Here is a 27,784-nt window from a genome sequence, read left to right on the forward strand (position 1 = left end):
AAGATTGTTAGATTTTTAAAAAAACATATCCAATGTTCACTAGAACTCCTTACAGTTATTTGACTTCAAATGCAAGTTCTGACAGACAGCAGGGGAATGATATAACCTGTATGTCTATGTTCTCAATAAATCTTGCATGCTAGGTTTGGCAAGGGGTGGCAAGAGCAGCCATGACTCTGGAAGCAGAATCTTCATAATCTTCTTTTAGAGAGGAGATAATATAGCAGGTTACAGAGTTAATGCGAAGGGTGGAAGGAAGATTAAGGCCATTTTCTGTTTTTTGAATTTAAGGGGCTGGTCCTGGGGAATGTAGTTCAAAAAAGCAACACTGCAGTCAAAAATGGCCCAAAATTTAGATTTGATTAAAAAAAAAAAAAAAAAAACGAACAAGTACAGAACTTAAGACACAAAAAAAATCATTTACGTGACATTTAAAAAAAATCCAGTAGAAATGTTTTGTCTGTTAAACATGATCTGTGATATTTACAATCCAAACACTGTAGCAATGAGTTTGTGTGCCAGAAGCTAAAAATTAAATTCATTAAACAAAAGCAAAAGTGACTAGGGCATTTTTCACTATCCAGACTAGGGGGACTGCAAAAAGTAAATACACAGCATAACCAGAGAAAAGAAAAAAGTAGATTTGCTAAATCTCAATTTTAATCATTCAAGTTGTTTATAGTAATTTAGAATATTTTCTTTTTTAATTATGATTTTAATCTGATCATGTCCCTTTCAACTTCACAAATGACACAAACAGATCAAATTACAGTATCTGAGGCATTGTTAGAATGGTTTTTACCTACAAGACACTGAAATACCCACAAGTTCTTAAAATTGCAAAGCAGCCCTTTAAAGAGTCAATTACTACCAGAAGAATAGATCTCAGCTAATTCCAGAAGCAAAGTGAAGACAACAGACCTCCAGGCAAGCAGTTTTGGCAATGACCAGGATAACAATCTTTGTTTCTTTTGACTGCTTTAGAGCTTGTACCCTAACGGCTAAGCACTATTTGTTTAGGGGTAAGATGCCCATCAAAGAATGTTGGTCAATATATAATATGCATCATCCTGCTTAAACATTTCTCATTTACTCAATAGCTTAATTATTTCAAATACAAGTGTACTTACTGTTTAAAAACCTCTCAAAATAAAAGTGTTAAAAAAACACAGATAATAAAGTTGATTGATTTTGTTTTTCTCTTAATAAACCACCATGGTTGCAAGTATGACCTCGTGGTTCTCAAAGCACTGTCCAATGGACAGGGCACTGGGACAGAGACCGGGGTTCTAATTCTAGCTCTATAAACATAGGCAAGTCACCCCATCTTTCCATGCCTCCCTTTTCTCTCCCACCTTTTGTCTCTTTTCCACTTACCTAATAAGGTCACCATAGCATGGATTGTCCCTTACTATACATTTTTACAGCACATAGTACATGGGACCTCAATCTCAGTTAGAGCTTCTAAGCGCTAGTGTAATACAATAATAGAGAAGCTGACACCAAAGTTCTCACATAACATGGTAGTTTCCCTCTACCCAAACTGGCAGCTTAGCTGAAGTCACATTTTTCTGAACTGTGTTGCCACGCACAATTAAAAAAAAAAAAAAAAAAGGCAATATTTGCAAGTATAACAGATGCCTATTGACCTATAAAATCCTCCTAAAGCTCCACTATCAGTAATCAGTGTACTGTAACAGGTGAATCTTATTTCCTTTTTTATTTTAACATCATTGTGCAGAACTTAACCTGTGTTGAGGACACAGTTAATATTAATTTAAACACCACATGTAGAAAAATTTTCAACTTTACATGGATTTCTAGCCGTGAAAATCCATCAAAGTCAATAGGACATGCAATGTTAAAATGCTGTGAAACACTTGAAAAAGTGTATTAATCATTATATAAAAATGTATGATTCCACATCATTTTGCAAACAAAGTAAGGCATATTCTCCGTCTTGATGATCTTAAAGTCTAAAGATCTTATCCTGCAAATCTTTAAGAGAACAGTCGTTAGCCCTTTTCTTATGCGAGTCACTCTCATGTGTGTACAGGATCAGATCTTAAGATAGACGAGACAGACTGGTTGCTGAAAAATTTACTCCAAGAAATCTTCACTCCCTAACACAATCAAAAAAATGGCTTCCAAATTACTACTGGCCAAAAAGGGAAAAGCCACATTATCAATTTACTATATTGAATGATGTTGTACATATTCCTTTTGATCAGCTGAACACCAACACACACAAAAAAATTTGTTAAATTAAATTTTGTTTTCAGCCTAATTAAGACAAGAAGAAGAGATGAGTAAGTTCCATAGCTACATGGGGCAGTCAGGCATAAAAAGAGTAAACAATTGCACTTTTCTTAAAAGAGATGCTAACAGCAGCCATAAACCCTGGCAATCTAGAGGAGAAAAAATTAAAACCCCTTAAATACTTTTAAAACTGCCCATGTAATTAATAACCAAAAATTGTCACCACCTCAGAAGTGTTGAATTACATATGTGAAAAAAGAAGGTGGTCTCAGGACTATATCCACTGAATTCATAAACCCCACCATCCTATAGAACACTTGTTGGTAACTTTGCTGGCAGTCTCCTCATAGGAACCAAAGCCAGAAAGGGCCTGGAAACTGAACTACCTCTCTTGGCCCTGGAGATGGGCCCTCCAGCTCAGAGGTAAGGTAAAACAGGGAAGCTTGCACAGTCTGTGTTGTACTTGTTCTGTGAAGAAACAGAAGCTTCAGTCACCACTGCTGTCACCTTTCACCAGAACTAAATTCACACACAGACGAACCAAAAGAAAAATCATAATTGCTAATTTTGGCCTCCCTTTTAATTTGTAAGCCTCATTTGACTCATTTCTAGATGATTTATCAGAGTAAAACCAAGTTCTAAATATGACACATTTATAAAAATGTGCCTAAACACAAACACACAATAGCAGGGTTTCACCAAACACTTGTTTGAACTATTACTTACAGAGCAAGACAGGAGAGTAATTTTCTGTAACTAAATAAGTTAAGATTCCAATCCATGCAAAAAATTAATGCATAAAAGCAAATATTTTAAGTGAATTAGCATCCCCATACAAACAAGCAAGTCTTAATAACTGACAGAAAACATCATAGAGTAAGAAAAAAAATTAGAGCTGTCAAGCGATTAAAAAATTAATCACAATTAATTGCACTGTTAAGTAATAGAATACCATTTATTTAATTATTTTGGTGTTCTCTACATTTTCAAATATATTGATTTCAAATACAACACAGAAGTGTAAAGTGCTCACTTTATATTTATTGTTGATTACAAATATTTACACTGTAAAAAAAATATATATATATATATATAATTTATTTATTTCAGTTCACCTAATACAAGTACTATAGCGCAATCTCTTTACCATGAAAGTTGATCTTACAAACGTTGAATTGTGTACAAAAAAAATAACTACACTCAAAAATAAAACAATGTAAAATTTTAGAGCCTAGAAGTAGCATTGAGTGGACTTGTTGTTCAGCCAGTTGCTCAGACTAACAAGTTTGTTTACATTTGCAGGACATAATGCTGCACGCTTCTTATTTATGTCACCTGAAAACGAGAACAGGCATTTGCATGGCACTGTTTTAGCCATCGTTGCAAGATATTTAAGTGCAGATGTGCTAAAGATTCATATGTCCCTTCATGCTTCAACCATCATTCCAGAGGACATGCGTCCAAGCCGACAACGGGTTTTGCTTAATAACGATCCAAAGCAACACAGACCAATGAATGTTCATTTTCATCATCATGAGTCAGTTGCACTTTTACAATAAAGAGATTGCACTACGGTACTTGCATGAGGTAAATTGAAAAATACCATTTCTTTTGCCATTTTTACAGGGAAAATATTTGTAAACAAAAATTGTGTACAGTGCTCTCTTTAGATTTTGTATTCTGTGTTGTAACTGAAATCAATATATTTGAAGAAGATGTAGAAAAACATCCAAAAATATTTAATAAATTTCAGTTGGTATTCTATTGTTTAACAGTGCGATTAAAACTGAGATTAATCAGGATTAAATTTTTTGAGTTAACAGCAATTAATCGACAGCCCTAAAAAAAAATATTTTTCATTAACAAAAATACAAAGTTTAGAGGTAACAATTAAGAAATAGCTAGCAGGTGTTTGGAATTTAGAAACATGTACAGAGTGAAATATTTTCCAAACTATAGAAACTTAAAGAAGGTAGTTTTACAAAACATTTAAGGCTGGAATTTCCAAATCCAGCATGGGGAACTAAGCACTCAGCTCCCTTAGGCAGCTATAAAATACCACACCATATATATGACTTAAGTATAGCAGAGAACATGTTGTGACTATTACAAATATTAGAAGCTTGAAATTTCTGTAAATCATAACTAATTTCCTTCAGTAGACTGATTAAATAATCATATTGCTACAAAAAAATTCTGAAAATCAAATGTCTACTTCTGTTCATATTTTCATAACCAAGACATCCCATATTCTTCAAACCAGTTCACCATACTTGGGCTTCTTATATTTTTATGTTGCTGCAATTTCATATCTTGCAATGATCAATATATAAGATAAGTTTCATTTTTTCAGTTAATAAAAGACCATTTACAAAACAGTCAAAGAGTGGAATCAATATTTATACTTTTTATCTTAACAGTAGAATTTTCAGTTAACATTTAGACTTACCTTATGCACACTTTTAGGGTTTTCAAGCCATGTGTAGTACATTTCCTCTACATAATTTGAATTACTTCCACTCAGGAATGGTTCTGTGGCTCCCGATGAAACATAACGTTGGCTCTGCAGAAATACCTTTCTGGCTACATCTTGCTTTACCAAAAATTGAATGCCATGAGGTTTCAAGGTAGCTACAAGAAACCTCAAATGACTCATGTTTGTTCATTAGGTAGAAGATCCAAGTCTATTAAAAAAGACAAAATAAACATAGTCGAAAGAATGCCCAACGCACTACAATATCTTACTATGAAATCTAGCCTTGTGCCATATATTTCCACGTTAACAAAGTTCAAGCTTAAATACAAAATATCTTCAAGACAGTGGAAAGCCCACTGATCAGTTATGAAGCCAATGCTCTAATATCCCTGCTGTCTACAGCTGTGAAGGTGTTTCTAAGGAGTTGCCCATTCCCATTTCCCACACCCAACAGTCTATCTCCCAAACAGCTGACAGAATCTGGAAATGACGACCCTGAGGGCTTCTATGGCTATAAACAGGGAATTGCTTGAGCTATGTGCCCCCAATGTCCTGGACGCATGAAGAAAAAGGAGGTTTACTCACACCCCTTGGTGATATTGGCAGCTGTTGCTGCTGTCTCTCCTTGAAGGATGATGTGGCATTTTTAAAGACCAAACCCCTTACAGATATCCTAGAGGGCTTCCGCCCACATCTTACGCCTGGGAGGGGAAGATGGAGCTGCTGGTCCCAGATTCATAGCTCCATGTGTTATGGAGGGAGTGCATGGAACATTAAGTGTTCATGTTGGCTTTAGGTTTAAGTAAGACAAGGTTACTGTAAGAAGTGGCTTGTGAATGACCACCTAGGTTATTCTTTTGAAGCAATTTATAATTTGTGTAAATGAGCACTCCTGAAAAGTGAAGGTGGTACACTGTTACACCCAATGACCACTTAGTTTCTTTGTTTGCTTGCTTTAACTGGACAAGTGAATTTCCTAGAATGTTGAACAAACAAACAAACAAAAATCACACACACACGCAAAGAGTTTCATCTTCATCTGAGAAATTCTGAGCATTAAAAACTTCCAGTGATGCCAATTGAGGATACACAGCTCTCACTCAGAATTACAGTTCTAAATGTAAACTACAGTTTGAAACCTATACAAGAATCCAACTATTAGACAAATCAAAATGCAGGAAGACCAAAAATAATGTTAGGGGAAGATGGTAATTTTGTTTTCACTTTAAAACACCTGAAAAACTAAAGCACAGATATTCAAAGTTAGCAGATGTCAGGGATGACATCTCGGAGTTATTGTGCATAGGTATTGCAAACACGATAATCAAAGCACAGTAATCGGCTACACTGATCCATTGAGACTGGTCTTTGCATGGATTATCTAGTTATGCTGCCAGTTTTAGCTGTGAATTTCCTTACTTGTGTTACTTGGGTCACTAACTAAACAATCACTAAAACAAAGCTTTTAAAGAAGCATATTAAAGTTTTAAATACACTTCTAAAAGATTCAAAAAGGTCACCAACTTAAAAATCACCTGTCTGATTTTTATTTTATTTTTTACCTACTATAATTATCAGCAACATTGATGATGACTACAACTGACATAGATTAGAGGAAAAATATTTTTCACTTTGTGCATCTGAAAACACTTTGTGTATATTCAGTTCAACTGCACATAAATAATCCCTGTAGAATCAGTTTTCCCTGTTATTTGTGCGAGTCCTTCATGCTGCAACAGGAGAGAGAAAGACACTAAAAAAAAAAAAAAACAAACACACACACAAATCAGGAAGAGGTGGCTGTAAAACTCCTAAATTGGAAGGGGAATGAAAAGGCAATTATTTCTAACCCATTCGAACAAAGGTAGGTTTGAGAATTGGCATGAAAATATTTCTGAAGACATCACAATCACCAACATCTGGAGAAAAGAAAAATATTCCCTCACATTCTCACAGGCAACTTCTACGCAGTCACTGCCCAAACTGGGGGCACTAAACTCATTTGAAAAGGGCATTTTAAATGTGCTCCTACTGTAGAACTGATCAATGAAATGGTTTTTAATTGTTCACTTTATTAATATAACTTCATAATCAAAGTTTTGTAAAATGAAACATTCATTCATAAAACTGGTTACCCCAATAACTGACTAATTGAGTTTCACTTTCAATCCAATTGCTGCTTAAATCGCTGAAACGTATACTGTATTTTCCACTGAATGCATCCGATGAAGTGAGCTGTAGCTCACGAAAGCTTATGGTCAAATAAATTTGTTAGTCTCTAAGGTGCCACAAGTCCTCCTTTTCTTTTTGAGGATACAGACTAACACGGCTGCTACTCTGAAACCTGTTTCAACATTGTAACTTCTGCTCACTGTTTGCCATTCCTTACACTTATCCATATTGTAACTCAAACTCCATTTTAACTTGTCCCAAACTCCATTTTAAAATGCTCACTTCATTTTGTAAAAGCTTGTTGCAACCTTCATTTTTGCAAAAACCCTGCTGTAATCTTACTAGTTTAGATATGTGAATGAGGTATGGGTGGATGATGGAATCAACCTCCAGCCCCAGCCTGTCCTGATGAAATAAAGTGTATACACCCAACGGCTGAAGATGCGGACAACAGCCCTGACAAAGCAAGAGGAGTCCACCCTCAAAAGAAAAGAACAAAAGTATAATAGAAGAAACATCAAAGCCAGGTCCTAGGCTGAAAGTCATGTCTGCAATTGACGGGTGATCCATCACACCAAACCCAGAGGCAGCGTGACACAGCAAGACCTATAGACTCTGGATTCAAATTAAAGCCTACAAAAAGGATGGGTGAGATGGAAGATTTTGAAGGGTAACATTCTGCTGCCCAAAGGGAATTGGTGCATGGCCAACAGAGACCCAGCTCTTCCTTGTGCCCGGCTTTCCTGGCCAGTTAGCCGCCACAAGCTACGAACCCAAGCCTAGAACTCATGCTACATTCAGGACTGGTAAGTATACAGCAGCTGCAGAACGCGTGCGTGCGAGAAACTGAATGAAATGTTATAGCTATAACTGACTGCCTACTATGATTCTTTTTGTATTCACAATAAATGTGACATTTTGTCTTATTCCCTTTAATAAGGTCCTGATGGTTTTTATTTTATTGGTGTCATAAATATAAAGGGAAGGGTAAACCCCTTTGAAATCCCTCCTGGCCAGGGGAAAGCTCCTCTCACCTGTAAAGGGTTAAGAAGCTAAAGGTAACCTCGCTGGCACCTGACCAAAATGACCAATGAGGAGACAAGATACTTTCAAAAGCTGGGAGGAGGGAGAGAAACAAAGGGTTTGTGTGTCTGTCTGTAGTCGTCTTGGCCGGGGACAGAACAGGAATGGAGTCTTAGAACTTTTAGTAAGTAATCTAGCTAGGTATGTGTTAGATTATGATTTCTTTAAATGGCTGAGAAAAGAATTGTGCTGAATAGAATAACTATTTCTGTCTGTGTATCTTTTTTGTAACTTAAGGTTTTGCCTAGAGGGGTTCTCTATGTTTTTGAATCTAATTACCCTGTAAGATATATACCATCCTGATTTTACAGGGGGGATTTCTTTATTTCTATTTACTTCTATTTTTTATTAAAAGTCTTCTTGTAAAACACTGAATGCTTTTTCATTGTTCTCAGATCCAAGGGTTTGGGTTTGTGGTCACCTATGCAAATTGGTGAGGCTTTTTATCCAACATTTCCCAGGAAAGGGGGGGTGCAAGTGTTGGGAGGATTGTTCATTGTTCTTAAGATCCAAGGGTCTGGGTCTGTAGTCACCTAGGCAAATTGGTGAGGCTTTTTACCAAACCTTGTCCAGGAAGTGGGGTGCAAGGTTTTGGGAAGTATTTTGGGGGGAAGGACGCGTCCAAACAGCTCTTCCCCAGTAACCAGTATTAGTTTGGTGGTGGTAGCGGCCATTCCAAGGATAACGGGGGTAATATTTTGTACCTTGGGGAAGTTTTAACCTAAGCTGGTAAGGATAAGCTTAGGAGGTTTTTCATGCAGGTCCCCACATCTGTACCCTAGAGTTCAGAGTGGGGGAGGAACCTTGACATGGTGGCACAGTGGTGGGATTAACCTGAAATCATTTTGAGATCCAGTTGAGATTTTTTGAACTAGAAATACAGATTTTAAAAAGGAATTTTTAGGAAGTCCAGAAGGCAGCTTTGAAACTGAAAGCAGCTTGGTTTCTCTCTGCTTTGTGGCCAAGCAGAGACAAAAGGGGATTATCTTGTGAATTGCAGGTTTTCTTGCCTGGAGGCAGGGTACTTAACTCCTGCAGGGAAATTCACAGTCTTCCAACCCAGAGGTTTTTTTTTTTCTTTTCTTCCTAAAAGTAAATAGGGGGTGTGTGCTCTACCCATTTGCCTGGAGACAAAAGTGGCAGGGTTTTTTTTTAGGATTTTGATTTTTTTTTGTTTTACAAGGAGCACAGGTTTGAAAAGAAATTTTTTTTTTCTTTGGGCTGGGTAAGCAGTTTTCCAAGTAGTTGGAGGTTTTTTGCTTTAATTTGGGCCCAGAGCAGAGACAAGGGAATTGTCTTTTTCTGTAGGCTGACAATCACTATCAGAGAATAGGTATTCTATTCCAGCACAGCAAAATTTTACAGCCAAGTTTTGTTTGTTTATTTCTAAACCTCGGGTGTAAAGTTAGTTAAAAACAGAGAGGTTAGAATGGCCAAATCCTCAGCTCGACTACAGCTGGAATTAGCCAAATTGCAGGCTGAGGAAAAACAAAGGGAACATGAAAGACAGATAGAACTCATGCGGCTGAAGGAGGAGGAGAAGGAAAAAGAGAGGAAGCATGTGGAGGAGATGGAGAGGATAAAGGCCCAGCAGAATATACCAACAAACCCTAGCAATCCTTCTCCAGGTACCACTTCCCATCCCAGAAAGTTCCCCACCTACAAGGCAGGTGATGATACTGAGGCCTTCTTAGAAAACTTCGAAAGGGCCTGCCTTGGGTACAACATCTCTACTGACCAATACATGGTAGAGCTGAGGCCGCAGCTCAGTGGACCCTTAGCTGAGGTGGCAGCTGAAATGCCTAAAGAACACATGAACAAGTATGAACTGTTTAAATCCAGGGCGAGAGTCAGAATGGGGATAACACCCGAGCAGTCTCGTCGGAGGTTCAGAGCCCTAAGGTGGAAACCAGACATGTCATTTACCCGACATGCCTACCACATTGTAAAACATTGGGATGCCTGGATATCAGGAGCAAGTGTTGAATCTCCAGTAAATTTGCCCTTCCTAATGCAAATGGAACAATTCTTAGAGGGTGTTCCTGAGGAAATAGAAAGATACATCCTAGATGGGAAACCCAAAACTGTAATTGAGGCAGGAGAGATTGGAGCCAGATGGGTGGAGGTGGCAGAGAAGAAGAAAACTGGTCGCAGTTGGAGCGGAGACCAGAAGGGACCACCCCAGACCACACCCTATTACCGGGGGCCGCCCAAAGCCCCACCTACCTCCCAAAGAACCCTCCAGACCCCTTATCGTCCCACCCCCCCGTTCTCCAGCAACCCTCCTCGCCCCAGTGACCCGTCAGCTGGACGATGTTTTAAGTGTAACGAGCTGGGGCATGTAAAGGCCAACTGCCCCAAGAACCCCAACAGATTACAGTTCATTGCACCGGAATCACACCAGAGGTCCACAGGCCCAGATACCTCCCAGATACCCTTGGAGCGGAGGGAAACTGTGAGTGTGGGCGGGAAGAAGGTCACCGCGTGGAGGGACACCGGAGCACAAGTGTCAGCTATCCATGCTTCCTTAGTGGACCCCAATTTAATCAACCCAGAGATCCAAGTGACGATTCAACCCTTCAAGTCCAACTCTTTCAATTTGCCTACAGCCAAGTTGCCTGTCCAGTACAAGGGCTGGTCAGGAATGTGGACTTTTGCAGTCTATGATGATTATCCCATCCCCATGCTGTTGGGGGAAGACTTGGCCAATCATGTGAAGCAGGCCAAGAGGGTGGGAATGGTCACCCGCAACCAGGCTAAACAAGCCGTGAGGCCTAGCTCTGTTCTGGAAACTTCTATCAGGACCCAGTCAGAGGTGATGGACCTGGACCCCAGGCCAATGTCTGCAACAGCAGTAGTGGATCCAGTCCCAGAGACCCAGACGGAACCAGTCCCAGAACCGGAACCAGCCGAACAACCAACACCAGACCCCGTGTCAGCACTGAATCCAGTACTTGCAACCTCAACACCAGAGGGCCCCACCGAACCTGAACTGGCAGCAGCCGATAACCCTACACAAGAGGCTCAGCCGGAGCCTGAATCCCAACATAGTACACCAGCGGAGAGCGGTTCACAGTCAACAGAAACAGCTCCATCCCCTATATCGCTTCCAGAGGGACCAAGCCTAGGTCCACAATCCCATGAGGAACTGATGTCTCCAGCATCAAGGGAACAGTTCCAGACCGAACAGGAAGCAGATGAAAGCCTCCAGAGAGCTTGGACGGCGGCACGGAGCAACCCACCGCCTCTCAGCTCTTCTAATCGATCCAGGTTTGTTGTAGAAAGAGGACTTTTATACAAGGAAACTCTTTCTGGGGGACACCAGGAAGACTGGCATCCTCAGAGACAGTTGGTAGTTCCAACTAAATACCGGGCCAAGCTCTTGAGCTTAGCCCATGATCACCCTAGTGGCCATGCTGGGGTGAACAGGACCAAAGACCGTTTGGGGGGGTCATTCCACTGGGAGGGAATGGGCAAGGATGTTTCTACCTATGTCCAGTCTTGTGAGGTGTGCCAAAGAGTGGGAAAACCCCAAGACCAGGTCAAAGCTCCTCTCCAGCCACTCCCCATCATTAAAGTTCCATTTCAGCAAGTAGCTGTGGATATTCTGGGTCCTTTTCCGAAAAAGACACCCAGAGGAAAGCAGTACATACTGACTTTCATGGATTTTGCCACCCGATGGCCGGAAGCAGTAGCTCTAAGCAACACCAGGACTAAAAGTGTGTGCCAGGCACTAGCAGACATTTTTGCCAGGGTAGGTTGGCCCTCCGACATCCTCACAGATGCAGGGACTAATTTCCTGGCAGGAACTATGAAAAACCTTTGGGAAGCTCATGGGGTAAATCACTTGGTTGCCACTCCTTACCATCATCAAACAAATGGCATGGTGGAGAAGTTTAATGGAACTTTGGGGGCCATGATACGTAAATTCGTAAATGAGCACTCCAATGATTGGGACCTAGTATTGCAGCAGTTGCTCTTTGCCTACAGAGCTGTACCACATCCCAGTTTAGGGTTTTCCCCATTTGAACTTGTATATGGCCGTGAGGTTAAGGGGCCATTGCAGTTGGTGAAGCAGCAATGGGAGGGATTTACACCTTCTCCAGGAACTAACATTCTGGACTTTGTAACCAACCTACAAAACACCCTCCGAACCTCTTTAGCCCTTGCTAGAGAAAACTTACAGGATGCTCAAAAAGAGCAAAAAGCCTGGTATGATAAACATGCCAGAGAGCGTTCCTTCAAAGTAGGAGACCAGGTCATGGTCTTAAAGGCGCTCCAGGCCCATAAAATGGAAGCATCGTGGGAAGGGCCATTCGTGGTCCAGGAGCGCCTGGGAGCTGTTAATTATCTCATAGCATTCCCCACCTCCAACCGAAAGCCTAAGGTGTATCATATTAATTCTCTAAAGCCCTTTTATTCCAGAGAATTAAAGGTTTGTCAGTTTACAGCCCAGGGAGGAGACTATGCTGAGTGGCCTGAAGGTGTCTACTACGAAGGGAAATGTGCTGGTGGTGTGGAAGAGGTGAACCTCTCCATGACCCTTGGGCGTATGCAGCGACAGCAGATCCAGGAGCTGTGCACTAGCTACGCGCCAACGTTCTCAGCCACCCCAGGACTGACTGAACGGGCATACCACTCCATTGACACAGGTAATGCTCACCCAATTAGGGTCCAACCTTACCGGGTGTCTCCTCAAGCTAAAACTGCTATAGAACGGGAGATCCAGGATATGTTACAGATGGGGGTAATCCGCCCCTCTGAAAGTGCATGGGCATCTCCAGTGGTTCTAGTTCCCAAACCAGATGGGGAAATACGTTTTTGCGTGGACTACCGTAAGCTAAATGCTGTAACTCGCCCAGACAACTATCCAATGCCACGCACTGATGAACTATTAGAGAAACTGGGACGGGCCCAGTTCATCTCTACCTTGGACTTAACCAAGGGGTACTGGCAGGTACCGCTAGATGAATCTGCCAAGGAAAGGTCAGCCTTCATCACACATCTCGGGCTGTATGAATTTAATGTACTCCCTTTCGGGCTGCGAAATGCACCCGCCACTTTCCAAAGACTTGTAGATGGTCTCCTAGCGGGATTAGGAGAATATGCAGTCGCCTACCTTGACGATGTGGCCATATTTTCGGATTCCTGGGCAGACCACCTGGAACATCTACAAAAAGTCCTTGAGCGCATAAGGGAGGCAGGACTAACTGTTAAGGCTAAGAAGTGTCAAATAGGCCTAAACAGAGTGACTTACCTTGGACACCAGGTGGGTCAAGGAACTATCAGCCCCCTACAGGCCAAAGTGGATGCTATCCAAAAGTGGCCTGTCCCAAAGTCAAAGAAACAGGTTCAATCCTTCTTAGGCTTGGCCGGTTATTACAGACGATTTGTACCGCACTACAGCCAAATCGCTGCCCCACTGACAGACCTAACCAAAAAGAAACAGCCAAATGCTGTTCAGTGGACCGGAAAGTGTCAGAAGGCCTTTAACAAGCTTAAAGCGACACTCATGTCTGACCCTGTACTAAGGGCCCCAGACTTTGACAAACCGTTCCTAGTAACCACAGATGCATCCGAGCGTGGTGTGGGAGCAGTTTTAATGCAGAAAGGACCTGATCAAGAATTCCACCCTGTAGTGTTTCTCAGCAAAAAACTGTCTGAGAGGGAAAGCAACTGGTCAGTCACTGAAAAAGAATGTTATGCCATTGTCTACGCTCTGGAAAAGCTACGCCCATATGTTTGGGGACGGCGTTTCCACCTGCAAACCGACCATGCTGCACTAAAGTGGCTTCACACCGTCAAAGAAACTAACAAAAAACTTCTTCGGTGGAGTTTAGCTCTCCAAGATTTTGATTTCAACATCCAACACATCTCAGGAGCTTCTAACAAAGTGGCTGATGCACTCTCCCGTGAAAGTTTCCCAGAATCAACTGGTTAAAATCGTCCTTGAGATGTGGAAAATATTGTTAGTCTTTATGTACTTGGTAGTATATTTAGAGATGCATGTGTCTTATTAACTCTGTTTTCCTAGAGCTCCAGGAAGAAATCCCAGCCAGTGTTTCACCCTAGCTGAGATTTGGGGGGCGTGTCATAAATATAAAGGGAAGGGTAAACCCCTTTGAAATCCCTCCTGGCCAGGGGAAAGCTCCTCTCACCTGTAAAGGGTTAAGAAGCTAAAGGTAACCTCGCTGGCACCTGACCAAAATGACCAATGAGGAGACAAGATACTTTCAAAAGCTGGGAGGAGGGAGAGAAACAAAGGGTTTGTGGGTCTGTCTGTAGTCGTCTTGGCCGGGGACAGAACAGGAATGGAGTCTTAGAACTTTTAGTAAGTAATCTAGCTAGGTATGTGTTAGATTATGATTTCTTTAAATGGCTGAGAAAAGAATTGTGCTGAATAGAATAACTATTTCTGTCTGTGTATCTTTTTTGTAACTTAAGGTTTTGCCTAGAGGGGTTCTCTATGTTTTTGAATCTAATTACCCTGTAAGATATATACCATCCTGATTTTACAGGGGGGATTTCTTTATTTCTATTTACTTCTATTTTTTATTAAAAGTCTTCTTGTAAAACACTGAATGCTTTTTCATTGTTCTCAGATCCAAGGGTTTGGGTTTGTGGTCACCTATGCAAATTGGTGAGGCTTTTTATCCAACATTTCCCAGGAAAGGGGGGGTGCAAGTGTTGGGAGGATTGTTCATTGTTCTTAAGATCCAAGGGTCTGGGTCTGTAGTCACCTAGGCAAATTGGTGAGGCTTTTTACCAAACCTTGTCCAGGAAGTGGGGTGCAAGGTTTTGGGAAGTATTTTGGGGGGAAGGACGCGTCCAAACAGCTCTTCCCCAGTAACCAGTATTAGTTTGGTGGTGGTAGCGGCCATTCCAAGGATAACGGGGGTAATATTTTGTACCTTGGGGAAGTTTTAACCTAAGCTGGTAAGGATAAGCTTAGGAGGTTTTTCATGCAGGTCCCCACATCTGTACCCTAGAGTTCAGAGTGGGGGAGGAACCTTGACAATTGGTATAACACTACTTCTTACCATAGACAGATTCAGCCCTGTGCACTCAGAAGGCAAGTGTTGACAGACATGTGAGGTAATGAAAGAACTATTCCTATGCACATCTGAAGCACGCACACAAACACCTGCTTTGTTCCTGCTCCAAGCATGCTCCACAACAGATCATCTCCTCATGCCTAAAAGAGATCCAATGAAAATGATAGGCATGAAAATCCTCCCCTCATTTTTCTCAAACCTTCTCCTGATTCCAGATGTCTCTCCCTCTGCTGCAAGCAGCCCCAAAGATGTTATCCTAAGTCACAAAGGTCAAGTAACTTACTCTTAAGGAGATGCATGCTTTTAGCCCAATTGCTATTAAATATTTAAAAAATCTTTTGCATTTTGGTAATACTGGAGAGCTAACACAAGTACCCACTGTGATAACCCTTGGGGCAAAATTAATGCCTTCACCTCAGACCAGAAAAAGTACAGAAGGTTCAGCTCCTAGAAAAAGTGTGTGGGTGTTTTGTTTTGGGGTTTTTTTTGGAGGGCGGGGGAGGGTGCAGGAGAAGGGGAAAGGAAATCATTCATGAACATAGTGCAAGAAAAATATAAAGATGCTAAAATCTCCACAGCAAAAAACAGGACAACTATTACATTAAAAAATGGCAAAATATGTAAAACAAGATTATTATGAACATAGGAATATGGAAAATAAGGCTAGCAAATGAGAAAGCAACCATCATCCAGCCTGATCTCCTAAATCCTTCAACCAGTACAAAACACATTAACCAGCAAAGCAGAGGAAATAACTTTGTGTAATTAGAAAAGGTTCTCTACGGTAAGCAGGAAGAATCCCCTGACGGAATCACCAGCATGCAAGGTGGTTTAGCAAAAGCTACACCAACTAATCTCACTGACGTTCAAGCAGCAGCACTTCTAGGACCATTAAAAAGGATAGCCTCGTAATTGCTGTGAAATCCCTTATGATGTACAAAGCACCAGGCTCAGATGGGCTTGGGTCAGACTTCAATAACAACATTTTCCTCTAACATATATGCAATCCACTGTAGGGAGTACTCACACCGCCACACGTCAACTTTCTCCAGCTTAGATTCAAAGATCATAAAGCCTGAAGGAATGTAACGGGGTCGCACCCACCCCTCACAAGCACCCCTTCTGGTTGGGTGTGTCTGAAGTCTTTAAACAGTCCTGGCCCTGGTATCAGGCCATACCCTCAGGGCTTCCTCCCTGGAGGCAATGGTTTTGCCCTTTCTGAGCCCTTCTCTCAGGGAATAACTACCTCCCCAGAGGAGCAGGCCCTCCTACTACTCCTGGTCACAACTCAGGGACCCTTTAAGTAGCAGCCGCCATGTGCCACATCCCTTTTAACTAACTACATTTCCCTAGGCCACTTCTCAGCGGCCCTTAGCTTTGTCGAGTCCCAGGAGCCAGCCAGGAACACCTTACTTGCCCCCCAGTCCCTGCCAGCAACTATCTATCTTAGCACGTGCAGCTCCTGCAGACAGTCAGGAGGTCCTTACTTGCTTCCCTGGTTCCCATCCAGCCTTTCAGCTCCTGCAGCCAACCAGGAGCACCTCTTCCTCCCTCCTCCATTCCCTCCTAGCACTGAGCTGCCCATGGTGCTGCAGTTCCCTTTCACCAGCCAGGAACACCATTTGCACTACTCTGGCTCTAGCAAGGAACTGACTCTGGTCTGCACTGCAGCTCCTTTTATGCTAGCCTGCAATCTTCTGATTGGCTAGCCCGTTGCAACCTCCTGAATAGTCTTTCTAAGCCACTTAGAATCATAGAATATCAGGGTTGGAAGGGACCTCAGGAGGTCATCTAGTCCAACCCCCTGCTCAAAGCAGGACCAATGTCCAATTTTTGCCCCAGATCCCTAAATGGCCCCCTCAGGGATTGAACTCACATTTTGAAGACTTTGCTTCACTGCTCCTGTCCTGGGACAGGTGTAGCGGGGGCCTCTGGGCCTAGTCCACCCCATCACAAGGGACCATTGTGATTCTCTAGTCCGACGTTCTGCACAACATGGTCTAATTCAAACAAATTAATACAATGGAGTCCAATGGCCTATCTCTCTTTTTAAAAACATCCAATCTTGTGATGGAGAATTCACCACAGCCCTTGGTAAACTGTTCTAATGGATAATTACCCTCACTGTTAAAAATGTTTTTTTCAGTCTGAATTTGTCTAGTTTCAACTTCCAGCTATTGGATCTTGTTAAACCTTTCCCTGCAAGATCGAAGATCCTCTATTATCAAATTTCTATTCTCCACCTAGGTAGGTATACACTGATCAAATCACCTCTTCAATTTCCTTTTTCGTTAACTAAACAGAGGAAGCTCCTTCAGTATATCACTATAAGGCATGTTTTTCCAGTCCTTTAATCATTCTCATGGCTCTTCTCTCCAATTTGTCAACATCCTTCTTGAATTGGGGGCATGAGAACAGGACACAATATTCCAGCAGCAGTTGCACCAGTTCCAAATGCTGAGGTAATACAACCTCCCTATTCCTATTTAATACTCCCCTGTTTCTATATCACATTAGCCTCTTTGGCCACAGCATCACAATGGGAACTCACATTCAGCTGATTAGCCACCATGACCCCCAAGTCTTTTTCAAAGTCATTGCTTCCCAGGTCAGAGTACGTATGGCCCGTATTCTTTATTCCTAGATGTATGACTTTTCCTTTTACCATACTCAAACACATATTGTTTGCTTGCACCCAGCTTATCAAGCAATCCAGATGGCTCTGTATCAGTGACCTGCCTTCTTCATTACTTACCACTCCCCCAATCTGTGTTTCATCTGCAAACTCTATCAGTCATTATTTTGTGAGTTCTTTCAGATCATTAATAAAAATGATAAATAGCATACAGCCAAGAACTGACCCCTGAGGGACACCCCTAGAAACACACCAGCTTTGATTATGAAGATTCCCTGCCTACACTTAATTTTGAGAGCTATCAGCCAGTTTTTAATTATTTAAAACATCCTTTTTCTCTAAAACCAGAACAGAAATATATATTAGAACACTTTTGCCTTCTACATTATTACTGAAAATTTCATTTCTATCTAGTAATGAACCAATACCATTGTTAGGGTTCCCTTTATTCCTAATATACTTACACTCCTCCTTATTGTCCTTAACTCTGCTAGCCATTGATTTCTCCATATGTCCTTTTGCTTGCTTTACTGGTTTTCTACAATTCCTAGCTTCTAATTTATATTCAGTGCTATCAACTTTCCCTTTATTCCACTGATGTCACTTCATCCCAAAGCAGGCTGATTTCTTTTAAAACCAGTATAGTCTCTCTCTCAGTTATGGATTTTTGAGCATTTAGTAAAATATGCTTAAACAGTTCTCAGTTATCACTCATTTCTCTGTTGACAACTATCAAAAGAAAGGAAAGCCCTGCATCATTGTTAGATACAGGCTACAAAATCCCCTTATCAGGCAAACATATATTAAAGAAAGACATAGGGCAATTTAGTCCGGTGTGCATTCCACACCATCATTTTTCCTTTCATTGTTACAGATCTTACAGTTCTGTGGATACTGCACCTCACACACGGAGGGCAGCAGGCAACTGTGCTATACATTCTCTCTGGATCAAGAACTGTGATACACGGTTTCTCCACTGTCTCCACATTAAAGAATAAGCCTGAGTGTAAAGAATACTCCTGGGGGAATTCGGCACCCAATAATTACAAATTCTGAACACAATAATTTAAAATTCTGCATATTTTATTTGTCAAAACAACACAATATAAACACGCCAGTTTCAATTATTTTGGTAATTTATTTCAAAATACCTGTCAGCAAGTATGTCCGTAACAAAACGGACAACAAAAAAGGTTCAGGAAATATTTTTTGAAAAAGATTTCTTACTAGGCATGTTAACACAGAACTTTGAGTAATAATTCACTTAAACTACAATACAGAAACTTATTTCCCACATGACTCAGAAGCAGTGCAAAGGCTTGGGGGAGACAAGGGTAATGGAAGAACTGAGGGAGAGGGAAGTAATTGCTGGGAAGGAGCCTGGGAGCAAACCTGGGGGATTGCTGGTTGTGGGTGGGAAAAGTATGGAACAGGTTGTTTGTTTGTTTGTTTTCGGGGGGGGGGGGAGAGAAGAGGGATTATTAGGGAATTGGGGAGCCTCTCCCATGCAGACCCTGGTTGACCCCTAGCCTCTCCCATTCAGTCAGGCACATCTGACTCCATCCCCATGCACCCCTTTCCCCCCCCCACGTGTCCTTGCACCCCCACTCATGCACCCCATCCTCCTGTCCCTGCACCCCCACTCCCAGTCAGCACCCATCCCAGTCTCTCTCTCCCACTAGCCCTTCTGAACCCCAGTCTATGTGACCCACCCCAACAGCCCTATGCTGACTGTCTCCACCATATCCCATGCCTCCTCCCCTGGCTCTGCAGGCAGGGTGATGTGAAGAACGCAGCTTGTCCACCTCCCTATTGGCTGCTCTGACCAGTGAGCTGCCTTCCCTGTGTTCTGGCACCAAAGCAGCCACTGGTGAGCAAAAGGAGTAATTGCAGTGCCTCTCCACCAGAATGCATTTTCTGCAGAGAAAAAAACATCTGTGGGGGACATGAATTCTGTGTGTGCACAGAGTTCCCTCTGGAGCAAAAGTAGTATCTGTTTCAGCCTGCTAGGGGCACACAGAAGGATATCCTTGTGGCCATACTGGAAACGAACAACAAGATATGCAGTTGCCAAATACTCTCACCTGCACTACTCATTTCAGCTAGGAAGAATATAATGCAAAGCATGCACCAATCTAACCATATGGAAGATCAATAAGGAGAAAAGGAGGACATGCTTACAGAAGTACAAGATGAAATGAATGGAGTCCTCCTCAGTAAGATCAACATGCCAACAACGACTGAAAATAATTGGGAATACTGTCTGGTGGACTAAGCACGGGGCTGGAAGCCAGGAACTTCTGCATTTTAACCTTGATTTTGCTTTTGGCTGGCCTTGCCCAAACCATTTAACCTGTTTCGGTTTCCTCCCCTTTAAAATAGATAACTAGTAATTATTTCACAAGGTTATGGCAAAGATGAGTTAGTGTTTGAACAGTGCTTTCAGATGTAGGGCAACGCAAAAAATCTTATTACTAAGAAGGTACACTACTCCCTCCAAAGTAAATGCTGAAGCTAGTTTCCTATTTAAGCCTATTTTTAATGACTACTCAAAGAGTATTACTAGTAGTATTACTACTAAAAAGGAGTATCATCATCACTAAAAGGCCTACTATGTAGTCCCTCCTCTGTCATGAGACACAAACATGCCCTGTCACTCTGAATCTCAAGGACAGAAAAACTATTCTAATAATGGATCAGAAGTCAGGAAAGACTATATCCAGGATGCTGAGTCACCATGCAAAGACTCTGAGGTCAGAGTACACCAGGTTCCCAATATGAAACATGAATATAAAAACAGCAACTTGACTTTGTGAAATTACAGCCATCTTGAAAATACAATCCTTACCCCTATGTACTTTGCCACTGTTCACAGTGACCACTAAGCTAATATGATCATCTTAAAAGGAACTGATAAGCTAGTTTACGAGATACTAGTCCTACAATATGTAGTGCATGTGCTATGGTATCTATGCCTAGAGCCCTCAGCATTCATTGACATCAATGAGGGTTTCATATTCCCAGTGTATCATGTCAATTCTTTCATAACATTACTAGATACAGCCTTTCCTATTCCTCCACACAGCTAGAACTCTCATTCGGGCTCTCATCTCAGTTACTGCAACATCCTTCTCTCTGACCTTGACAAATACAATCTTGGTCCACTCATATCCATTCAGAATGCTCTTGCTAAAATTGTTGTCCTAGCCCATTACTTTGACTTCGTCACCCCTCTCTCTGCATTCCTCCACTGGTTCTCCCCCTCTCTGTTGCATGAAACAATCTGCTTGTCTTCACTCTCATGGTATGCTCACACTGCAGCTGGGAAGTGTGATTCCCAGCACAGGTAGACAAACTCATGCTGGCTCTGCTTAATATAGCTCAGTTTAGCTGCCCAAGTCCAAGCCCACCTGACCCCCTGGGTCCAAGTTTGAGAGGCTAGTCTGAGCCACTGCCAGTGTTGCAACATCCACACTGCTACTTTAGCATGCTAACTCAAGCTGACCCAGTATGTCTGTCCACCCATCCTGGGAATCACACCTCCTAGCTGCAGTGTAGACATCCGCTTAAGGCCCTTCACAGTCTACCCCCACATTACCTATCATCTCTAATTCACTATCGAGATGTTAACTCTGATATGCCCATAATGCCAACCTCCATCACCAGCTTGTTATATCTTCAAACAAACATCTTCATATCTTCTCCCGTGATGCCCCTCAGACTTGGGAGGAGCTTGCCAAAAACATCATCCTTCATATCCTTCCTTAAAATTCCTTTTCCATGATGCCTACATAAAAATTAACAGTTATGGCCCTGGTAGGCTGAGATGACTAGCTATCAAACTGACTAACGCAGCCTCATTGTTTCCTTGTGCTCCCATCTGTTATTATATACTTTTATTGTAAGCTCTTTGAGGCAGGAACGGTCTTTTTGTTTTGTGTTTGTACAGTGCCTAGCAAAACAGACTCCTAGTCATACTAGAGCGCTCAGGTGCTATGGTAATACCAATAATTAATAAATATTTTTGGAAACAGATGATAGTCATACAAAAATCCAAAGCCATTTGGGATCACATTGGCAGAGTTAAGAATATATTTTTAGACCTCTAAGTGGTATTTTTAGTACATAGTTTATTTAATATAATGGCATTAAAAGCAATGATGTGCATAGCATATCATCTGCCACAGCATAATGTAAAAGTCCTCTATTTCTCATGTCAATGTGTTATCAAGGAAAGAACGGATACGTCACAATGAGGCGTATGACTTCACAGCAGGAACAAGAAAGCCAAGAGGTAAGTGGGTACAAATCCTTGCTTATACATCACTTTGCTCATTGGTATGCATGCATAAATAAAGGCATGAAAAAATACAGGGATACAAAGCATGCACACTGAATTAGTCCTTAAAGGGTCACTATCAACTTAAAAACCATACCTATATATTGGAAGATATTTCACCTACCTATGCTACAAGTATTGGTAATATTGTTATAGCAAAGAGCCGAGAGCAACTGCAAAAGAAAAACATTTTAAAAATAAGGAAGTGATGGTAAAAGCACAAAACTTGACCGGGGTATTCATGGCAGATGTAACACCAAAAGCTACTTTTACCTCATTTTTAAAAAATATGGACTAGATCTCAAGTTGATTGTATCCCTTAAATATTCCAGCAGAGAAAAAAGAGAAGCAAGGTGTCTACAAGTGACTTCAGCCATCTTCCACTTGTTCTGCTTAAATTTCAAAAGAGGGTCAGTGTCCCATTTTAAGAGATAATCCAATTAACAACTACATAATCCACAAACTCAAAGACAGATTAGTTGTCCTCCAGGACGGTATAAAGATTATTGCGGAGGCAAAAATGTTACTAGACATATTATCCCTGACTAACAAAAAAGTGATACCTCATTTTACACAGATATGAAACAGAAGTGGACAAAGCCATCTCTGATGTAACTCCAAAGTCAACAGGTTTACATTAAGGATTAATTTTGCTCAATAAATCTAATGTCCTCCCGGTTCCTCCTTGTTCTTGCTGCTCTCCAGCACAGACAACAGCTGTCAGCATCAACACTTAGCAAATCAGAGACCACAAGTGTGATCACAGAGCATTCTGGCCTACTCAGCCCTGAGCCCATCATTCAAAAACCAGCACAAAGGGCAACAGACAGAATCAAGAAGCAGTTAGGATTATTCCATTTCACAATGCCTCCTAAATCAACCTTGAAATGAAAACAGTGATTGGCAAGGGAGCATGCTGAGTTAGGAGCAACCAAAAGGAAAATATTAATTAAATCTCTACCAGGGATTGAAAAATGAGAAGGGAGTACTGAACAGGAAGGAAAAGCAAACTTGATATTTATTAAACAAAATAAACCACTCCAGCATTAAAATAGTGGAGGAAGACAGACAGCATTAGGGGATTTAAGTCTGAAAGCCTACATGTCTGTACTGTAATACAGCTCAAGATAAACTAGTTTTCAACCCTTGCAGGAGAAACTAGCTTTTGACATTGACAAGATTGTCAATTACCACAGCCCTGTGTCTAATCTTCCTTTTAGAGGAAGCAGAGGTGGAAGGGAAAGGTTGTGGCACAGTAGGTCTGGTATCAATGGTAATCTTCTGATATACTGATGGTTTTAATTGCTCATTAGACTTAAGGATGGCATAGACTGTACTGACCTCATTCTCCTCCTAAAACACCAGGTGTATTTTGTGGTTCTTTTAGATCTCTGTGGTATAAAGTCTCCATGAAGAACATTAACAGTCTGGCCCAAGCTTCAGAAAAACATCTGTCCCTTAGCATGGTTAATTTTCAAAATGCATTCCATGCAACTCCCTCTTAAGAGTTTCCTCAACAGCATAATTCTCTATAACATATGGTTGGTGCAGAAGAATGGATAAAGGTAGAAAAAACCCCATAGAAGCTGGTGCCTTATAGATATTTGAACTGAATAAGAGAGGTATGAATAAGAAGCCTTCGATCACAGAAGCAGATAGGAGAATAGGGAAGGGAAGGAGGATTGCTTCAGAAAAATGCTCAGACATCACTGCAAAACTAAATCCTTATTTTTTCCTGCAGAGAGGAACTGTACTAAATGTAGAAATATCCATTTCCCTTAACGGTTTGGGTTGCGTTTTTTAGGGGAGGGGGTAGCCAAACAATTTATTCACACACAATAAATACTTGAAGTCCTCTATATGCAAGCAAAACCCAATTAACACATAGTGGGAAAAAATAAGTCAGGAAATGAAAATACTACCCTATCTTTTACAAACAAACAAAGCCAAGTTGGTATGTTTTAGTGGACAATAAAGTTGGTAGCATCACAATAATTACTACTATCACCAGTTTCCTGGAGTAGTTAGGACAAGTACTTGAAAGAAAGGAGAACGAAAGTCACTTTTGTTCTTCAAAGGCTTGTCTACACTACCACCTAAGTCAATGTAACTTATGTCATTCAGGGGTGTGAAAAAACCATCCCCTTGAGCGATGTAAGTTACATCGACTTAAAGTGCTGTCTACACCATACTATACCAGCGGAAGACGCTCTCCCACCGACTTCTACCTCTCATTGAGGTGTTGACAAGAGAGCACTCTCCCGACAATATAAGCGTGTCTTCACCAGACACACTACATTGGCGCAGCTGCATCAATGTAGTGCGGTAGTGAAGACAAGCCCTCTATCTCCTGTGTGAAATGTAAATGCATTAACCTACCATGACCACTGAACACAACCATGTCATCAGTCTGTTATTCACCTTGCCCAAGATGGGATAATTATAGCTAATCAGATTGTCAAAACATTCATAGTGATGTATGAAATTTTAGCATAATAATAAAGGCTAAACAGACTTCTCTAATTGTTTCAGCTCTGCAGGCCTCTCACTTAAAGGCCCTCACTTTGGAAAGCTAGTAATCAAGTTAGGATCAGCATTTCCATTCTCTTTTGCTTTTCAGTACAACTCTTGGATGAATAAGAGAAGGGGAGAACTGTATATTGAAGACTTTCCTTTACAGATTCAGGATTAAATGAATCCTAAGGGCACAATTAAAAACATATTTCCATTCCAAGTGCCAGACTGTAAATACCTAGCTCTTATATAGAGCTTTTCATCAGTAGATCTCAAAGCACTTTAAAAAAGAGGTAAGCATCATTATTCCCATGTTGCAGATGAGAAAGCAAGCACAGGAAGGTGAAGTCACTTCCTGAAGATCAGCCAGCGGGTCACACTGAGAATAGAATCCAGGTCTTCTGAGACCCAAATCTGTACTCTATCAACGATGCCATACTACCTCCCATAGAAGTAGATAGTATTATGTAATTACATACGGTATTCTAATCATGAACTTTAGAGAAAAACTTGAATGACCATTTAAGTCTCCATCTCTTTGCAAACTAAAGTGATAGACAACACTATTAGATTGTCTTTTTCAATTTATTTACTCTTTTTCATATTTGTGCTGCTGCAACCCATAGGGAGGTCACACAATGCAATGCAGAGTAATCAAGGATTACTTGAATACACAGTAGTAGCCAAATTACATTAGTCCAAAACATACGTACTGCCTAAAGCAGAGGTGACCCTATTAATTTGGATTACGTACCTGGCTAGACTACAGCAACTCAAGTCCATCATCATAAAACACCCAGCTTAGCCACCATGGTCCAGAAGCAGCCTACTGTAGGCAGTCTGCTCTGCTTGGTACACAGCAACATTAACAAACAGGCACTTATCCCTAAAATGCCGCCCCACGCCCCAAAGAGCCTTTGCTGGCCAAGGAATTCTGAAGAGGATTTTTATTCTTCATCCAGCCTTTTCCCACCCGCAGGGCAAACCGAGAGGCCCCACCTGTGCCCAGAGTGACCCATACCCGAGGTGCCCAGGCCTTGACCATTAAAATCAATAGCCTGCTTTACAAAGGTATTTTGCACCTCCTCCTCCTCCTCCAGCCAGGGGGAGTTACCTGCCTCTTCTCTAACGTGCAATGCCCAGCTGATCCCCGCCAGCCCCCTCTCCCCACACCAGGCCGCCTGCCCCATCTGGGGGCACAGCCTTGACAGACGCCCCTTGGGCCCAGGGCACGGTCTCCCCGCGGGCCGCTCCGGCAGCCGGGCGGGTGACAGACCTGTGCGAGGGGTGGGGAGGCTCCGGCAGGTCCTGGAGGCGGCGCGGCGCGGCGCAGCCCCCCGAGTTGCCGGGCCGCTACTGAGGAAGAACGGCCCCGACCGCCGCAGCGCCAGCACGGGGGGGTGGAGGGACGGGGGGGGGGGGTCTCCCATCTGCGGGGCGGGCGAGGAGGGGACAATTACCTGTGTCACGTGGGAGAAGGATGGCCGCGCGCTCGGAATCTATACTCGGCGTCCGCTGGGCGCGGTGAGGTCATCAAACGATGGGTGGGAGGGGCCGCGTGGGCAGCGAGCGAGCGAGCACTGGGCGCTGTCCGCAGGGCGGTGCTGCAGAGGCAAGAGAAGGCGGGAGAGCTGGGAGCGCCCACCTGCCCTCCGCCCCACGGGACCCCGCCCCCGCCAGCCGCCCCAGGGGTCCCCGCCCCCGCCAGCCGCCCCACGGGACCCCGCCCCCGCCAGCCGCTCGCCCCATCGGACTCCTGCCCCCGGCCAGCAGTCTCCCCCTCCGCCCCACGGGACGGCACACTCCCCCCGCAAACTGCGTCCGCCCCAGGCACTCAGGAGCATCTCGGGTGTCCCTTGTTTTTGCATCTCAGAGATGGCAACCCTACCATCTCCTCCTCTGCCTTGTGGGGCCCTCTCCAACTCATGTCCCCTCTGGCCCAGGGGACCCCTCTTTCCCTCCCCTGCTTCTCTCTGTGGGCTCTCTTCTCTCAGCTGTTCCCACCTGTGGTCCCCTTCCCCTCACCGCCCTCCCTCTCCCCCCGCACCGCTCACCTCACTGTCCTCAAGCTACTCGCCCTGTCTCTGCCTCCTCCACCTAATGGCGGTGTCTTCACCTCCTTCTCCTTCTCCCTCAACGGCCCACTGGCTTAGACGCTGCTGTAACCCCACATCAGTCTCAGCACTTGTGAGAAACCCTGTTTTTCTTGGGATGGGCTCTCACTCTTACTTCCTGTTCTCCAGCTGAGGGGTTTCAGGGTTTGCCATCCCCTCTTCACCACAACAGCCATGGCAGAACTCTGCTCCACAACCAGTGGGGGAGACGTCACAAACACTAGGGTGTTGTTTCCTAACATCCATCAAACTAGTAATAATATTACAGAACCTTGTCAAGCCCTTCTCATCAAAGGATGCCACAAAGGTTTAAGCCTTACCATGCCTCCCTGAAGAGAGGTAAGTACCCATATCACTGATAATCAACCATGCCAGTTCTTCACCATTTGCTTCTATGTTTCATCCCCTATCCTTTGTCCATCTATGGCTTTAGATTGCAAGACCTTCAAGACAGGGACTGTCTCTTTTCTGTGTTTGTACTGCGCCCAGCACAATGGGGTCCTAATGGGGCACTACAGCAATATATGTACTTGCTACTGCTAATGAGATAACTGACCTGAGGCACAAAAGGCTTGGTTGTGTCAGTGTGTAGTTCTGATCACACCAGTGTAATTTTATTGAAGTCAGTGGCCCACATTCTCTGATTCTCTTCAGAGCAAGGTGACCCAACAAGGGAGTCAGTTGTGCACTTTGATTTTCAGGCTAGCTCTACACGAGCACAGTTTATAGCAGTCATGAGGCTATGCCAGCTACTGACAGCTCTCAAAGTGTCATCCACTAGTTCAGGATTACCAGAATATTGCTTGCTTTAGTCACATCCCCTCTTCTCTCCTGTCTTGCACCTATGCTGGGGATTGTATGTGAGGTGATGTAAGAGCAAACTTACTCTACATTGGTTGGGGACTCCCCTACAGTGGAAAAGTCCTTAGCTCTGAACATCCAGCAGTTTCTTTGGCCCCTTTACTCCCCACCAGCAGAACAAAGAGGCAGGAGCAAGCCAGAGAAGTTGTCTCAATATGATTGATTCTAATCTCCTCCAATTGTAAATCAAGACTATCTCCCTTGTAGTTAATGGCATTAAGCGACTGTAAAAAACACTGTAAGAAATATCAGGATCAGGCCCACAGACTTCAGTAG

General features: G+C 42.6%; 1 protein-coding gene across 2 annotated transcripts in view; it reads right to left on the bottom strand.

The window, feature by feature from the left end:
- OGDHL (oxoglutarate dehydrogenase L) overlaps window positions 1–26,092 on the bottom strand; it is a 116,007-nt gene extending 89,915 nt beyond the window's left edge. The window contains exons 1-2 of one of the 2 annotated variants that reach the window (XM_084635419.1): window positions 25,994–26,092; window positions 4,709–4,943 (exon numbers count right to left, since the gene is read on the bottom strand). In XM_084635419.1, coding sequence (XP_084491545.1) covers window positions 4,709–4,915 — 207 coding nt within the window. In that variant the 5' untranslated portion in view covers window positions 4,916–4,943; window positions 25,994–26,092. Of the gene's footprint in view, window positions 1–4,708; window positions 4,944–25,809; window positions 25,938–25,993 lie in introns of those variants that run through there. The other variant, XM_084635418.1, reaches the window with a different exon arrangement.
- Window positions 26,093–27,784: the final 1,692 nt, after the last annotated feature.

The sequence above is a fragment of the Lepidochelys olivacea genome (genome assembly GCF_965140295.1).
Source record: "Lepidochelys olivacea isolate rLepOli2 genome assembly, chromosome: 7".
Taxonomy (NCBI): domain Eukaryota; kingdom Metazoa; phylum Chordata; order Testudines; family Cheloniidae; genus Lepidochelys; species Lepidochelys olivacea.